The 17,800-nt window shown below is 56.4% G+C and overlaps 1 protein-coding gene across 3 annotated transcripts in view; it reads left to right on the forward strand.

The window, feature by feature from the left end:
* POC1A (POC1 centriolar protein A) overlaps positions 1–11,917 on the forward strand; it is a 95,341-nt gene extending 83,424 nt beyond the window's left edge. For 2 of the 3 annotated variants that reach the window (XM_032650373.1, XM_032650374.1), the window contains one exon: positions 11,247–11,450. In XM_032650373.1, coding sequence (XP_032506264.1) covers positions 11,247–11,345 — 99 coding nt within the window. In that variant the 3' untranslated portion in view covers positions 11,346–11,450. Of the gene's footprint in view, positions 1–11,246 lie in introns of all 3 variants that reach the window. The other variant, XM_032650375.1, reaches the window with a different exon arrangement.
* The last annotated feature ends 5,883 nt before the right edge of the window (positions 11,918–17,800 follow it).

Consider the following 17,800-nt stretch of genomic DNA (forward strand, 5'->3'; position numbering starts at 1 on the left):
CTATAAAGCCATAAGGAAAGTAAATTAGCCAAGATTCCTTAATGTCATAGCTAATCCACCAATAGAAAATAGTGTCCCATGCACTTCCCGAAGAGAGCTAATCCTCGTTAGAGGTGGGGGCTGGGGGATGCAGAAACGCCCAAGAAATCCTATATCCCTGAGACAATGTGAAGCAGAAACATGGACCTCTGGGCTCAAGGGACAAAAGCTCATTTGTGTTGTTGGCAGCAGACTGGGGGGTGACGAGAGGTGGTTAAAAAGACAGTTACTGAGCCCAGAGAGGTTGCGAGGAATTTCTGTAGAAACTTGTTTTTCTGTGCATCAGCTGTGTGTGATGCTGGACAAGTTAACATGCCAGACGTCAGCATGAGCGGGAATCTCCACTCCTCCCCCTCTAAAGTTTAGGCCCCGAAACTTTTAGTCCTCATCAAATCAGCATGAGGTGGGGAGGGGAGGAACTGGGCTGCTTCCTGGATTCCTACCCCACTTTGCGCACCCCTACTTCCTGCTGAGGCCAGGAGGCTTCCTCCCTCCCAAGGCCATCTGGCGGTGGCCCTTCGGGCTCCAGCCTGCCCACCCTCCACTCCCTCCTCTGCCAGCCCCTCAAGCCCACCAGGCCCAAGGCCCAAGCTGGGGGAAATGTTCCTCACCAGCCAGCCAGGCTCATCCCCAGAGTAGGGCTGCCCCAGGCCCGGGGGACCTGGACTGGCTGGTGCAGGACCGGCCTCCTCTGCGTTCCCATGGCACTCAGGGTCTGGCTTGTGTCCATCCAGCACTCATTGTGCACATGTGATGTGCCAGCAGCTGGGCCTGGGAGCAGGAAGACAGTGGTGAGCGAGAATAGACAGAAACCCCTGTCCTCGTGGGGCTGGCACCCTGATGGCTATCAGCAGGCCGCTCGAGGGCCAGCGTTCACAACTCTGACTCGAAGGCCCCTGTACCACAGACCTTCAGGCGCTGGACCGAGGCTGGGGCTGAGAGGCAGAGCCTTTGGTGGTAGGAAGAGCTGGGCCCAGACCAGCAACCCCAGGGAGATGGGCTGGCCCCTCCGGCCCCCACTCACCCCTGACATGTGGCAACGGGCTGGCCAGGGCACCATCAGCAAGCCAGGGCCCTGCATGTGTGTACACACACGTGCACGAACACCGAGAGCCAGAGCCAGAGCTGCCAGGAGACAAGGCAGAGCCAGGCAGGCGCTGAGCCCAGCAGCCCCACTTTGTTTTGATAGCTCACAAGACCCCACAGCAAAGAGATTCCCCTTTTGTTGCATCTGTTTTAGATCTTTAGAATCTGAGTGAAGTCAAAACCCTTCTACAAGGGAGATTAATTCCACACTGTTCCATCTTTGCAGTGAAACCATAGGAAAGTTAGACATTCTGTGTGGCACTGTCGAGACAGGGGCATTGAGCCAATGGCCAGCCCCTGGATGTTTCCCATAGCCTGGCACAAGTGCCCCCAGCGGCATGGCTGGGTGACTGTGCCCTCGCCCTGAGGCCCAGGGCACCTGGGACCCCCTACCCCGCAGGAATCTGACTCCTGTGTTGGGGGAAGGGGGCTGGGGTGCCCCAGCCCCTCTGGGGAGACCGCCTGGAGGAGCCAGAATCAACCATAAGCCTGGAAATGATTAAAAGGAACTTTCCGTCACAGGAGAACTTTAAGAAGCAGCCAGACCACCACGTGCCCTGATGGCTCAGGCCCTACGAGGCCTGACCACAGGCCACCTTCTTTGGAGCCTCATCAAGCCCCACCTGTGCCTAGGGCCGCCCCCTCAAACAGCCCAGAGCTTAGCCATGGCCCCTGTGAGCTGGGGGAGCCATGTTGCCCACGGTGCATCCCTGCCCAGAGCATGTGCCATGTAAATAGTAGCTATTAATAAAGTGTTGGGTTGGCCAAACAGTTCGTTTGGGTTTTTCCATAAGATGTTATGGAAAAACCCGAACGAACTTTTTTTTTCGCCAACCCTATTACGATGGCTCTACAAGAGGTGCGTTGCACAGATGAGGAATCTGAACCCCTGGTCAGGTAACTTGCCCAAGACCACTCAGCAAGTTAGTGATCAAGTTCAGATTTGAGCCCAGGCAGTACAGCTCCAGAGCCTGTGCTCTTACCACCTGGGACAAAGGTGGGGACCAGGAGTCACTCTGACAGCATTTTCTAAGGCCCACACCTGTGTTACAGCCATGACGTGGTGAGAGAGGAGGAGGGCAGGGACCCGAGCACGGGGGGGTGGGGAGGGGGGGGATGAGGGGGACTTCTTGGGGGAGCAGGGCCAGAGTGGGGCTTCGAGTAGGTGGGCTTTGGGCAGGGAGAGCAGTAGTGACGGGCAACGCAGGCCTTGAGTGCCATGTGAATGCCACATCCAGGAGTCTGGCCTTTCTTCCTGAGCTCTTGAACAGAAAAGGAATATAGCAGAAGCAGCATGGAGGGCAAGGAGGTGAGGAGTCACCAGGAAGCTGAGGCAAAAGGATGGGGACTGAGAAGAGGCAGTCACCAAGTGGGACATGCCTGGGGTCCTCAGCACTCACTGTATATTGGGGGCCCTGGGGTCCTGGGTCAGGCGAGGAGACTCCTTGGGCAGAGCCCTGATGCGACTACCATGCCCAGCCCAACACAGCAGCCAGAGGGGGCTTGGACATTCCCTGCACCCTCGTCAGCCCTTCCTGCGGCCTCCCCGACCCACTCCAGTGCCCTTCCATGCTCACCATTCCCACTGCCCTCCCCCGGCCTTCTCCCAGGTGCTGCCTCTGCCCTACATGCGTCCCTTCTTTCAGCCTGACCTTCTCCCCACGCTGTAGTAGGTGTGTGCTTGTGTGGCACTCCTACCCCCAACCATTTCAGCCCTCTTGCCCCACTGCCCCCTTTGCCCCATTCGGACACTGAGGTCCCAGTCTCCTGGCTTCCTGAGACTGCCATCCCAGAGCAGTTTTAGTTCCCCCTTGCCACAAGGCAGAGTGCTAGAGGGGGCACGTGGCTGGATGTCAGCTCTCTGCTTCCATCGTCAGTTTGTTTCTGGCCCAGCCACCCTGTTCACCTCTGTGCAACCTGTCTTCCATGTTCCAGGGAGGCCCAGGAGGGCCTTTCAACCATAGAAACCAATACCACTCACCTAAGAGGGGCCCCATGCACCCTGTGGGGCTCTGCTTAGAGCAGAAAGTGGCCATGGAAGTGCCCTGGCTGGGGGAGTGGGGTCTGCTGGGAAGAAGGGTTGCCTGCAGACCTGGACAGCGTTGGGGAGTGTGGTGGGAGGGCCTGGAGTGAGTGAGGCCTGCACACGTGGCAGCATTTCATAAGGAACTAGCCCAAGAGCTGAGAAATGTGGAGAGAACGGCTGGCTGGTCACCCTCATTCTTTTCCCTTCCTCCAAAATGTTTTTCACTATCAATCGTGGCAGCTTTGCCAAAAGCCCTCCCAGATAGGACTGGTACTGCATCCCATCAGTGCCTGGAAGCCCCTCAGAGCCAGAGTCTCTCGTTGCTGCATGTGATGGGCACCTGACAAGTGTGAGAGTGGATGATGATGTCAGGAGGGCTCGTGAGGGTTCTGTGGCCCCTCAGAGCTTTGTAGAAGTTATGGCTCCAGTTTTCCTGCTACATTTGCACACCAGTATGTGCAAGAGACCTTCAATAAAGGTGGTGGCAGCAGTGGCTCTGGAAGGAGGAGCAGCTGCTGGAAGGGGCGTGGCTCCGGGGGTGCACTTTGGTCCGTTTCTGAAGTGCCAGTTCACTCCCTCTGGATTCACCACCTGTTGTGAAACTAGGTAGCCATGATCCGTTCCCAGACTGAGCCCCTTCTCCCAGAGTCCACTCTGGATCCAGTGCTTGGAAAAGTGGCCACGGGCATGCAGGAGCACCATCCTCCCTGGCTGTCCCTGCTCAGATTTGTGAATCTGGTGAGGCAGTGCTAGGGAGTGGAGGCGTCCCATTCCTGTCCCTTTTTGGGTAAGGGCCCTGGGACCCCTCCTCCACCTTCCTTGTGACCGCCATACTCTCTTCCCTGTTTAATCACTCCAAACCAACCACACTGGACTCCTGACAGTGCCAAGAGTGTGCTGTGTTCTTCTCTGTCTCAGGGCCTTTGCACCTTGTGCTTGGAACACACTTTCTTTGGCCTGTCCTGTGCTATCTCCTCACAGAGGCCTTCTGGGCCTCCTGTCAGGGTTGGAACCCTCCTTCCCAGGTTTGCTGGCCCCAGAGCACGTGAGCCGAGTCAGGGGCCTGGACTTCACGCGGAGCTCAGTCCCTGTGGGCCAGACCGACACATCCTGCTGCTTTTCTCTTTGCCTTCTCCCTAAACACAAAGTGAAAAGGGGATGAAAAGGAGACAGAAATGAGTACTCGTGGGGAAAGAGCTGAGGAAAAATGGAGGACAAGCCCACCTCAAGAGGAAACCAGGCTGAGGAGAAAAAAGAGGTTGGCAGGGCTGAAAGAAGGGGAGGACACACCGTGAGGAAGTGGGGGCCTGGGAAGTGGGCGGTCAACAGGAGAAAGCGGGGGCAAAGGAAGGGCCCACAGAGCCCAGGGAGAGCATGTGGGCCTGAAAGAACTGTGCGCTGCTCCACAAGGCTGTGGGCAACTTGCACCGCCCCCCTTCTGCTCTGTTCCACCCCTTCTGAGGGTGGGGGATTTGTTCTCCCGGGGAGCCCTGGACTCCCACCGCCTCCGTGCATTGCCCGCAGAACTCTTCCCTGGACCTGCGTGGAGCCCATGGGAGTATCGCGGCCTGGCCCCTTGTGGCTGTAGAGTCAGGCGGAGGCCCCGCGGACCCACTTTGCCTTTTCCGAGCATCACAGATGCGTGAGGCCCCGTCACAGGACTCAGGGGTGGAGGCACTCCCCTTGGCCACCTCGGAGGCCAGTGGAGATACACAAACCCAGGCTCTGTCCCACGCAGGCCACTTTGGGCCCCGTGGGGTGCAGACACCTGATGACTCGATGCCAGTAGAGAAAAGGCATCTGAGGCAGCGAAGTTTGGACCCGTGGCTCTGTCAAAATGTCCCCAGTGCTGTGTTCCCTCCCACTTGGAGTTGGGGGCCCCAGGTACCAGACTTATCGCTGAGGACAGGCATTTTGGTGCAACTTCTCTGAGCAGCACTACAATTCAGAGGGGACTAAAAATAGAAGCCTGTCACTTTAAAATTTATTTTTACACCACTCAGAAGGCCCTTCAGGATGTTTCATAAAACGTCTTACACTGTCGAACTGTGAGTGAGAGAAGCCTCTCGCCCTGTTAATGTTGCCCCAATAGGAGACAGATCACAGTGTCTTCTCCCCACTCGGCAGGAAAGTCAGGATCTGAATGAGATGACCTTGCTGAGCCTCCCAGGGGGATTTTCCTCGGAGAGCTCCAGTGGCGAGTCATGCTGGGAATCCCGCCCCCTAGCCCGGGCTGGCCTCTTCCATGCTCTTGGGTTTGTTCCCCAATGCCTCCAGCATCCTCCTCCCTATTGGGTCCCTGGGTTGGGCCGTCCCTCCATCAGTGCCCATTGAGGGGCCAGGCTGCTTTCCAGGGGGTTTCAGCAGCATCACTGACATGGTCCTGGTGAGCCCTGGCCGGAGCCCCCAGTTCACCTGCACTGGATTCTCCTCTCCAGTATCCAGGGGCTTGTGGATTCACTGCCCTCTCCCTCTCCCTGTCTTCCCCCAGCCCCCTCTCCCCCTCTTAATGAGGATGATCTGAGAAATCCAGAATAACCAGGCTTTTTCCGACACTGCCTCATGCCTGCCTGACCCTCCCATCCCTCTCAGAGGGGCCTCAGCCTGTCTAGTGTGGTGCCCATCCTTGGCCTCTCCTGCGGGGCCCATCCTCAGCCTGTGTTCTCGGCCTCAGGAGCGTGTTCTCTCTTGTCCCCCATCTGACTCACCACCAGATGGTGGTGGTTCATACCTCATGGATATCTCTGATTTTGTCCACTTTGCTCCTTAGCCCTCTCCCCTAGTCCAAGCCACCATCATCCCCTCTCATTCTCTCTTGCCTCCATCATGCCTAGTCACAGCCACACAGCCATGCCCCGGGCCATCCCCATGGAGCAGTCAGAGGGATCTCATCCCCGCTTGGCCTTGAACCCCCAGCACCTTCCTGCTGCTCTGCGGCTGAAGATGAGGCCGCCAGGCATGGCCTGCAGGGCCCGGCCCCATCTCCTGCCTCCTCCGAGGCCCCTCTCCTGCTCGTTGCCTTCCCTCCCACCTCGGGGCCTTCCTGCCCCTCTCTCCTGGTGAGCTCCTCCTCAGTCTTAGCTCACTCCCTTCCTAGGGCCACCTCCCCTGGCTCTGACCAAGCAGCGCCTTCCATTTTCCCAGCGCACCCCGCTGGTCTGCGCAGCTGCTTAGCGCTTGCCTCTTCAACCCGCTGCGCACCCTGCGGGCCCAGCTGAGTCTGCCTGCTCTGGGCCGTTGTCACCCCGGGCCTGGCACAGGCCAGTACGGCGTGGTGCCTGGGGAGGATCTGAGTGAGTGAAGAGTCTAGGGCCAAGGTTGGCAAACTTTTTCTTAATATTCTAGGCTCTGGGGGCCATAAGAGTCTGTCACAACTACTCAACCTGCCACTGTAGCCAGGAAGCAGCCATAGACAATATGTAAGCAAATGGGCACAGCAATAAAACCTTATTTACAAGAACAGACAGCAGGCTGAGTGTGCCAACCCTTGGTCTAGAGAAACAACAGAATTCATTCAACAGCGAAAGGAGTGTTTCTAAGGAAACGATTTTCCATGAGAAAGGGCTGTGGCTTCCTGGAAATCGCTGGTAACAGCAGGAGAAGGTGGTTCTGAAACAAGCCCCCACCTGACCCTCAGACAGGTGTGACTTTGAAGGTGACAATTATGGATCCCCTATGACCTTGCCCCAAGAGGCTCCCGTGTGGCTTGCAGGTGAAGGCCATGACCCTGGGAGGCAGACAGTGTTGGGCGAGGGGTAACAGTGTCCAGGCGTGGAGTCTGAATTCTGCTTCCTGTTGCTCCCATTCAGGGAGGGAGGTGCCTTGTTTGAAGTCAAGCCCAGTCTTGGGAGGGGTGGGGCGCCAGCAGTGACGGGGCGAGTACCAGACCATGTCTGGGGGCTGATCTCTTACGCTGTAGCAGCATAAGCGCCCCAGTGAGAGAAGACATCTGAAATTAAGGTGTTAGGGTCGTTTCTCATTGCATATCTATTAAAAGGTTATTGTCGGTATGTCCCTTTTAACCCTATAATATTGCCTTTTCATAGCTGTGACTTCTGTGATAATTCCAAACCTAAATGTTTAGCCAGATAAGAGACTCTACTTCATGGGCATTGGAGGTGTCTGAGACCTGGGAACTGCCTTGGAGGGTGGCCTGATGGTGTGAGGGCGCTGCTGGGTGACCCTGAGGGATGGCCCTTCCAACCGCTCCTGCTCATTTAATCCAGAGCCACCAGACCAAGTGGCTTGGACAGGACAGAAGGTGGCTGCCGCTGCGTGAGCACAGAGGCCCAGGAGCATGTTCTCAGGCTGCTTGAGCTTGGCCATAGGGTGGGGGACAAGCAGGTCTGCTGGGTCACAGGGCCAGTAGCCCTCGGGTGATGCCAGAGCTAGCGGTGGGGGTGGGGGTGGGGGCGGGGGAAGGAGTAGGTTAGGCCTCTCCTTATATGTGGTGGATGGGGACAGAGCAAAGGTACACAGTTCCCGGTGCCTTAGCCAGCACTCTGAAGCCAGGCCACCAGGGTTCACAGTCCAGGTTTGTCATTTATAAGCTGTGTGACTTTTGGCAAGTTAGTATCACTTGGTTGGTGCCTTGAGTTTCCTCATCGGAAAAAATGGGGGTGATACAGGCTCCCACCCTGAGGGGTCATTGTATGGAATAGAATGCTTGGCATACTGTGAGCACTCCGTGAGTGTCAGCTGTCGAGCAGCCCCTGGAGCAGAGTGTGTCAGGAATCAGAATGGCCCCCCAGAACCCAGTCCTGGGTCTTCCCTCGAGTCTGGGCTTCACACCCAATTACAAAGGGGACCTCGTGTCTGGATGGCACAGGGCCAGGGAGAGGGCATGAGCTGCCTGTTTTCTCCAAGGTCAACAGACAGGAGGGCCCTCTCTGTGGAAGAGTTTGGACCCCAGAATGAAGGAGTTCCAGCTAATGGCCGTCTTTCCCAGACGCGTTGCCCAGACAGATCTGCCCAGCAGCCAGAACCCTAGACTCCTCAGCCCCTTCTCCAGTTTCCCTTCGCCCTACTTAAAATTAAGTCAGAGGCCCTCGGACACCCATGTCAGGCAGGGCCATTTCCTTTTTTGACACCTGCCACTACACCCAGCTTTCAACCCCTTGGGGACTTTGTGAGAGGCTGGGACCAGGTCATTCACCCTTGAATAAAAGGAAAGCAAGGTGACTGGGCTGGGAGCATGGACTTAGAGGGACTGCAGAGGTGTCTGCCTTTCCAGTGCTTCTCCTCACCTTCCAGGGCAGGCGGGCCTTGTCTCCGGGCCTGGGGAGCATGGGCACCATGTAGCAGGACGAGAATTCCCAGGGCTGGGCCAGAGTGCGAGGTGGGGTGAGCCACGAGCAGCCTGCTTGGTGTGGCCCCGAGCCTCAGGAGGGCACGGCTGCAGGCTCTGCTCTGCCCTCTGGGTGCTGAGGCAGCACATACTCATGGAGGCTTGCTGTGTCCCTGACACTTGGTTGTGGGGATATTGCTCTGAACCAACAGGTAAAGGTCACACTGCAAACACAGCCACATGACATGGCCTGGAATCGGTCCCTGCTAGCGATGCTGCTCCCTCCTCGCATGGGGCCCTAGCAGCTGGGGAAGCACGGTGGCGGTGGCGCGCGCTGTGGTGGCCTGGCTGACTCCCTGCAGGTGGCCGGCCTGCCTGCCCTCTCGCTGTGTGCATCGCCAGCCCTGAGCGTGCGTGTCTGACCTCTGCTACTTGGCTTCCCCGATCGGAGCCTTTTCATCAGTGGGGAAGCCCTTTCCTGGTGGAGGGAAGGCATATCAGCAAATCGGAGATCAGGGTTTCCAGGCTTCACTTTATCAGGAGGGATAACCGTTTCCCATGAAAATGAGGTCCCATGCTTTAGTGGAATGGGATTATTAAGACAAATTTGTGAAGCAGAGACTGTGTTCTAATGCACAGGAATCCAAAGTGTCCATCCTCCTCTCCCTGGCCCATCCTTCCAGCTCAAAAGGGGTTTGGACGGGATCATATGTGACGGGGAAGAGCTGGGTGGACTTAATCTCTGGATGGTGGCTGCCACTGAGCATCTTGGCAGAGTAGGCTGGGGGCGCAGGGAGTAGGGAAAGTGGACACCAAACACAGAGATGACGTGACTCTTCCAGAAGCTTGCCTGGGAAAGGGGAGAAGCTGCAGGTTTGAGAAGGGTGGACTTTTTTTCAGCCTGTTTGTCTCTAACGTGCTATGAAGCATCCCCTCATAGCTCCCAAAGGAAGGACCCCCAACACCCTCCCTCCATTCAGGGGGCTGGAGGTGAAATAAGCGATGCTTTTCTGTTCAAAGAAATTTAACATCATCAGATTTAATGCCATATTTCTACCGAGCTGAAGTATGGGGCCCCCCATGGAACTAAGTAGAGGCCTCGTGAAATGCGTGGCACCCCTGGTATTGACATTGGCCCAGCACCCACTGCCTCCACATTTGGAAATTCTGTCCCTGTGAAGAAAAAAAAATTTTTAAGTGTGTGTGTGTGTGTGTGTGTGTGTGTGTGTGTGTGTGTGTGTGTGTGTTGGGAGGGGGATGGTGCTGGGCAGAAGAGGAAAAGCTGGCTGGCTCCCCCACTGGGGCCTGGAGTCCAGAGCCATCGGAAAAAGTCTGGATGAGGAATGATTTTGGAGCTTGGCTCAGTGTGAGTTTTGCAGCAGCCAGTGGAAACTTCCAGGAATGCTGCTCTGGGCCAGCCGGGGGCTGTTTCCGCCGCCACTTTTATGAGCTGCAGACCCCCTCCATGGCTGACCGGCCAGCAGAGGGGAATGTGACCGTCTCTTTCAGCTCAGCTCTACCTCTCAGGGTGCAGTTCATATTCCACAGGCAGTAACTTTTCAGGCTCTGTCCTGTGCCCCAGGGCTCAGAGCCTTTGCATCCCGGCCAACTCATCTAGAAGGGGCCAGCCGCCAGGAGGAGCAGCCTCCATGAGCGGCTGACATCCATGCGGGATGCTGCAAAAATTTATAGCAGTCTTAGAGGGGAAACTCCCTCCCAAAATGTTTCAATGTTTTATTAAATATGTGAAAGGAAAGTTTCCTTTCTACTGGACCAAGGCCCAGAGCCTCCATGGAGCCTCAGGGAAGGTGGCAAAACCTCTTGGGAAAGCCCACAAATGAGTAAAATTAATAGAAAGTTTTGTTTCTTAATCTGACCCCTTTCTGATGCCGGTAGGCTGCATGGCACAGGAGCCAAGCCTGCTTCATTCACAGTGGACTTGCCCAGGGCCTGGTGTGGGCCTGGACACCACTGCCCGTCTGTCAACACTCTGTCCAAAGCCAGAGGAAGGGGGCAGCTTTCTGCAGCCTTGTCTGGAAGCCAGGTTCACAGGCCAGCTGTCATGTTGGGTATGCAGGAGAGGCCAGGGAGCAAAGGCTCTGCCTCTGGAAGTCAACATGACAGATTGTCATGGTGGACAACATGGGCACCATGCTGTCACCTCTCAGTCTCCGGGACTGCTGTGAGCTCGGCATTATCCTTCCCATTACAGAGGAGAAAATGGGCTCAAAGCTGGGGAATTAGGGCCTAACCCCCAAACAGCACATTCCTGCAATGGTCCTCAGTGGACTCGGACAGGCAGAGGCCCTCCTGGGCTCAAGGGCCTGGGAAGCCTCTCCAGGTGTAGAGATAAAGGGCCTGAGGTGTGGGCAGGACCCAGGTGGGGCGCCTTCTTTCGTGGATGCAGTTTTCTCACCTTTGGAATGGAGATGCTTGACGGTCTCTGGTTGGTTATGGACAGAGTCTGGCCCACACGAGCAAGTGGTTCTGCTCTGGAGCTCCAGTCTAAATGCCAGACCACCGGGGCTGGGGATTCCTCACCCTTGGCTGTCTCGGGCAATGACCGAGGACTATGGGACCTGCTGCCTACTTTCCCTCACTATGTCCTTCCCGCTGCCCAACAAACATCAGAGAACAACCATCCCGAACCAGCAGGAGTGGACATGAAGACCAGAGACAAGGCGCCAGGAAGGAACCCTGGGTGGGAAGAGCTGGCATTTGTTCAGCAGGCTGAGACAGCTGAGCGGGACTGCCTGAGGGCAGCCCGATGGCCCCTCCATCCTCTGAGCTTGACCGTTTATTTTGCAGACAGTCTCCATCCTGGAGCAGCGGTTGACACTGACAGAAGACAAGCTGAAGCAGTGTCTGGAGAACCAGCAGCTAATCATGCAGAGAACACCACCATGATCAGGGGAGCAAGAATCAAGAGCTCGGTCGATTTGGGGGGTGACAGGCTGGGGATTTGTACTAGGGAACTTGGGTAAATAAATAAAGGGGATTCAGCTCTGGGAATCACATCCATCCCAGAGCCCCAGGGGTCCTGCACCTCTGCCCTCCACCCAAGCTGTCCGCACCTGGAGACTCTCCACTTGGCTGTGGGAGGCCCCACATACCCACAGATGACCACGTTTAGTTTAACGTGAAGGAGCCACTTGAAAATGTTTGCTACCTTGGAGTCCTAAGCGGAGTCCACTTTTCCCTTACGAACCTTTCTACTGTATGACTGGCTTCCCCCACCGACCTTTCCCAGCGTAGAAATGGACTACTCATTGGTTGGATGAGCCAGGAGTTTCCTATAAATCTGACAAAAGGCCCAAAGTGGGCCCATCTGTCTCTGATTTACCCAGGAACAAGCACTCTGGAGAGGGGGGTGGCTTTGCAGTGGCCTTGATTTCTGCCCCACACATGTTCACTGGGGCCTGATGGCTTCCTCCTCCGCATGCATGAGGGCAGAGGAAACTGAACATTAAAACAGACTTGATGGAGCTTGTCAGTGAAATGGCTTGTCTCTGAGTGAGACCTAGTCCCCCCATCCCCAGGACCTATAAAGGGAGAATGAAAATGGCTTCTTGGAAGGGCCCCTGCCAGGATCACCTCTGAAGCCCAGCACACCCTGTTTGCAGCCGTTCGCGGTCTTCAGGAGCAAGGACAGCCAGAGCCCCTGCCTACACCCTGTCCCTCTGGCTGGCCTGGCTGGCTGCTTCAGCTGAGACCTGGAGGCCTCAGGCACCTGCCTTTCCTCTTGCTCGTGAGGGTTCCGTAGTCAGCTTCCGCTGCATCCTTGCAGGAAGGCCAGGCAAGTGTTTCCCATATGTCTGGGTGTCGTCCATGCCTTATGCATTCAGCTTCTTGGGGCCCAGCCAGCCAGAGAGGTATTTACCCTCCAACACACCTGCCCTGCCCTGGGGCCTGGGGGGAGGGCTGTGTTAGATCTTCCCGGGAGCTGTCAGTACCAAGCAGCTAATGAGGTTCCCAGCCTCTGCAGCTTCCAGGTGGGAGCAGAGTCTGAACGCCTAAGAGCTTGGGCTGACAAGAGGCAGCCTATGTTGAGTACTGATGAACGACAAGCCTGGAGGAGCTGCCTCTTCCACCTGGGTGGGGAGAGAGCTGTAGTCTGCAGTTAGGCCTCAGGCTCTGCCTTTGGTCGAGCCGTGTGACCTCAACGTGGTGACATAACCTCTCTGAGCCTCAGGTTCTTGTGTCAGGTGGTGGTGGTAACCACCCCACCAGGTGGCGATGAGGTAGGTACTCAACAGAGGCCCGTGGCTCCCCGCCCCCATCAGTCCCTCTAGGACGATGTGGGAAGAGGCTGCAGGCTCAGGACGCTTTGGAGGCCCCCAGGAACCTGCTGCAGTCTTCCCACGTGGCCCTGCTAGTGTGTAGAAGAGCCTGGAAGTCCTGCTGGTCTAAATTGGCAGGTAAGACCCTTGGCTGTCTCGGGAGGTCATGGGCTCCCCGTCCCTGGAGGCTTTTAGGGAGTCTGAGCAATGCTAAGTCAGCTTGCTCAGAGGGGACACAGCTTGTGGGGCCAGGCTTGTCATCCCCTCCCATGCTGGCTGCCCTGCCACTAATGAGACATTGGCTGCCGTGTTGCAGCCAGTGGAGCTGGAGCTCCCAGGTGTTGGGGCTCTGGTGATCCGAGCAGCCAGCCCAGGCGAGATCCTCTCCAAAGACACAGATGGTGCAACAGGACAGGAGCAGGGTCTCCAAGGCATTGTGTAGCAGCTCTGCTCACAGGCCAGGCAAGGGTTGCCACCCATCGTGTCTTCAGTTTACACCAGGATCAAGTTTCGAATTTTTCTCTGAAATCTCCCTTTCTCTGTGGGAGAAAATGAGGATTTTTGAGGGTCTGCTAGGGATTTGGGAAGTGGCCTGGGAGGTAGTGGTGTACTGTTTTCCCCTGGAAGTCCCATCACCATTGTCAGATATAAACAGTCCGGAGAGAGGTACTCACCACCACCCCCACACACAGCACACCCCTTGTCTGGTAGTACAGTATTGTCATGTCCTGGGACAATCCGACCTGGACCCTCCCAGATGGAGGCGGGCCAGAGCCGTGGCCATGGGCTTCTGGGAGGGCTTTGCACGTGTGGCCGGGGCCAAGCCCTCCTGAGGGGTTTCCTGCCACTCACACCTGCCTTGACGGAGCCACCAGACAGATCTGGAACTGGGGAGAAGGATGGTTCTTGGAGAGCTGCATATGTCTTTAAAACAGCACAGAGACCTGCCATCTCCAAGCCTGGGGGTCAGTGTGTGTGACCTCGCCAAGGCAGAGCTGTGAGGGCTCAGGCTCACATTTGGCCATGTTCTTCCCCAAAGAGTTCCTTTTTTTGCTCATGTGGGGCCTGACCCAGGACCTCACTGCTCTGAGAATCTAGGGGCCAGGTTGCTCCTGGCGGGAGGGAGGCAGAAAACCCTAGGGTGCTCTGACCGCTCTGGGGACTGTCTGTCTAGCCTCAGTTCCAAGCCCCGCCCCCGTGAAGGTGCTGCAGGCCCCTGAGCTGGGCAACACGGTCTGGGCTGGTGGCAGGCAGGACTGACTATGGGGGGGTTGGGGAGGGGCCCTTATAAGCACAGGAGGAGTGGGGAGGCCTAGCGGGGCTTGAGGTGGCTCGGCCCAGTTGAGGGCCACATGACAGGGCCTGTGGCGTCTCCCCAGATGACACTCCCTGCTAGCCCTCCCAGGCAGCTCCCCTGTGGCCGAGGGCTCTTCCCCATCCCCCACCCATGCTGCCAAGCTCAGAAGCAGCCCCTGGAAATGTAAATGCCTCAGCTCAGCCATCATCTCTCCTAATTTTGGATTTTGGTAACTGAGCTCCCAGAAAACCAAATTGCAAATTTTTTTTTTTTTTTTTTGTGCTAGGAAGATGTGTTTAAGGTTAGTGGGGTTTTGTTAGGAAGTACATCTCAGTGGCAGTTCCCAGCCCCCACCCCCATCCCTTCATCCCCTAATTTTCCTAACATGTGAAGTGAAAGAACAGGTGTCTGTGGTTTAAATTGCAATCCCCCACCTACCTAGTGCCAGATCCTCAGGGTTCCAGGGATGAATCTGTACTCCCTGCGGGAGAAACTGAGGGAGGCAGGTCAGGTGGGCTGGAAGGCCAAGCCAGAAGGCAGCAGCTGAGTCCAACCCCTGCCCATGGCAAGCCTGCCGCCCTTCATTACTGAGTCACCACTCCCAGGGGTATCTGACAGACAAAGTGCTGATGGATCCCTGCAGGCCTGTGTCCCTACAGAGACTTGAGTAGCACGAGCCAGTCTGTCCTGGAAACTGCCATTCTCCCGCCCAGCACCATCCTTGTCCTGTGTCCCATGATCTCAGTGGGGGCGCGCTGCGTGACGGCAGGCTGGCAAGAGGGAGGAGCAGGGGAGTCCGGGTCGCTCTGGGAGTCAGGGGCACCACCAGAGTCCAAATTCCGGCTCTGCCCCCTGCTAGCTCCATGACCTTGAACGAGCTCAGTAACCTTGTGGAGACCACTTGTGAGCTAGTGCCCATCTCATCAGGCACATGAGGCGCTCAGAGGGAGAATGTGCTCCGTGTGTGACTAGAAGGAGACTTCTGGCGGGTCCGACCCCTTCCCTGGGACTTGGCCTGTATGTCCATGGGGATGGAGTCTGGTGGTCCCAGAGTCCTTCTGGCTCTGAAGTTCTGGGTGGCCAGGGTTACGATCTCTTGACCCCGTGGCCCGTGCTACAGGGATCCCCAGTGGTGAGGAGGGAGTTGGGCCGGCAGACAGCCTTGCCCCACCTGAGGAGGCAAGCCCTCCAAGCCCACCTCTTCTGCTGTCACCAAGGCCGAGGCCGCCACTAGGGCCAGCACAGGCTTGCGGGTGGGTGTTTGTGATTGCTGGGAATCCCGGAAACCCAGCCCGCTGCGCAAGCGCAAGCATGGTGAGTCACACTATCCCAGCTCCCTGTCATTAACCTCATCTTCCTAAACTATCTGCTCAAGATGGGCCCCTAATGGCTCCAGCCTTAACTGGTGGGTGGCCATTTAAGCGGGACAGAACTGGGCCCCAGGGTTTTCTCCAAGCACCCCCTCTCCACCCCACCCCGCCCCATGCTGCTGAGGAGGGAACCACCTTGCCAAGGCGTCAGTGTCAGGCAGGCGGGCCCCTGCTCACTTCCTGTGAGCATCACCGCCCTGACACAGGCCCTTGTCCCGTTGCTGAGTGGCCTCCAGCCCTAGCACCCCGGGCTCACTCTGCCGGCCACTCTGGGGGAAGTCTCTCTAGAGGCCCAGAACGTGGGGCATTCACAGCCGTGCTCGTGCTCTAGATGAGACTGGAGCCAGGCCAGACAGCCTGGGGCAAAGCCATGAGGAAGCTTTCTGTGCCGGCCCCTCCTCCGCTGTCAGCTGCTGTGTTGGAAACACTCTCCCCGACCCTATTTACAGAGTAAGGCTGGGGAGTGGTTTCACTTCAGGTGAGGCCACCTCGAGCCCCTTCTGCCTGGGCGATGCCTATAGCAGGAGGCCTCCCCCCGCCCCCACTGTCTCCTACCACCCATGAGAAAAATGAGCACTGTCGGATGGGGGACCTGGGCAGGAGAGGAAGTCACATCTTCCGGCAGCTTTCCTTTCTCAGTCCTAAGCTGCTCTTGCAGGCACAAGTGCCTGTTCCTGAAAGTGGGACTTTGATATCTCTCATGGGTGCTCCGTGGGCAGAGGCTTGGCCTGCAGGAGTTGGGCCCGTGTCAGCAGTGTCACTCAGCCAACATACTGACATCAGCCCCTGGCCATCTCCATCCTTCCTCAGCTGGGCACCTGGACTCAGCTGAGGAATGGAGACTGACTTCAGAGCTGTGACCGTCCCTGAGCACCTGGGGCCCACGTTTACCCAGTCCATGTTGTTCTCCTGGTCTCAGGCCTGGCCAAGGGCACAGGTGCCCTGCAGCTGCTCTGCTCACCTGGCCTCTCTTCCAGATCTCTGCCCTGCCCCTGCCCTTCCCTGGCTAGGCTCAACCCAGGGCCTTGCCTTGACCTGGCAGGCCTCTCTGGAACCATCCAGCTCCCCCAGAAGCTCCTGTGGTGCCCCACCCCACCTCTGCACCGAGCCCCTCAAACTGACCCCAGCCAGTGCCACCCGAGGACATGCCCTCATGCCCAGGGTTGGGATGGGAGTGCTGATCGTGTTCCCCGGGGCCAGCACACCCCCCACCCCTACCCTCACCCCCAGGATCATTCTCCATGACAGCTGCTGCTGGATTGGCTCCCCCAGAAGCCTCTGGAACTTGGAGCTAGAGAAGCAATGTAATTAGTCTTCCCAGACCCTCCAGGCAGCAGCTCACATGTGCCTGCTAACTGGAAACAGAAGGTGCTTTCTGTTGCAGAGGCCTGGGCTGGCCCGCGTCTGGGCTGCTGCTGTGGGACTTCTTGGCTGTAACTCTGAAGTTGACCTTTGCTCCCAGGATTGCCCTGGTTCTGGGGTTGGGTCCAGTTCCCCTCACAGTTGGGGTGTGCTAGGGTCGTTTGTGAGGTTCTACAAGGATGCCCATGCCCTTTGAGACATGTCCCAAAGTCTCCTTTTTTTCCAGTTTTAATATTTTTTTTATTGAAGTATAGTTGATTTACAGTGTTGTTAATTTCTGCTATAAGTCAAGGTGATTCAGCTATACATATATATACATTCTTTTTTTAATGTTCTTTTCCATTTATGGTTTATCATAGGAATTTTGTTGTTGTTTGGGGCTGTGTCAGGTCTTAGCTGCGGCACGCGGGATCTTCGTTGTGGCATGCGGGATCTTTCATTGTGGCATGCGGGCTTCTCTCTAGTTGTGGCCCACAGGCTCCAGACTGCATGGGCTCTCTAGTTGTGGTGCATGGGCTCCAGAACACATGGGCTCAGTAGTTGCACTCCGCGGGATTAGTTGCTCCGTGGCATGTGGGATCTTAGTTCCCCGACCAGGGGTCGAACCCATGCCCCCTGCTTTGGAAGGCAGATTCTTAACCACTGGACCACCAGGGAAGTCCCATATCATAGGATATTGAATATAGTGCTCTGTGCTATACAGTAGGACCTTGTTTATCCACTCTATATATAAAAGCTTACATCTGCTAACTCCAAAGTCCCACTCCATCCCTCACCTAACCCCCTCCACCTTGGCAACCACAAGTCTATTCTCTATGTCTGTGATTCTGTTTCTGTTTCATAGATGGGTTCACTTGTGTCATATTTTAGATTCCAAATATAAGTGATATCATATGGTATTGGTCTTTTTGTCTGACTTACTTCATTTAGTAGGATAATCTCGAGTTGCGTCCATGTTGCTGCAAATGGCATTATTTTGTTCTTTTTTATGGCTGAGTAGTATTCCATCATGTATATGTACCACATCTTCTTTATCCATTCATCCATCGATGG

The sequence above is a fragment of the Phocoena sinus genome, chromosome 11 (genome assembly GCF_008692025.1).
Source record: "Phocoena sinus isolate mPhoSin1 chromosome 11, mPhoSin1.pri, whole genome shotgun sequence".
Taxonomy (NCBI): Eukaryota; Metazoa; Chordata; class Mammalia; order Artiodactyla; family Phocoenidae; genus Phocoena; species Phocoena sinus.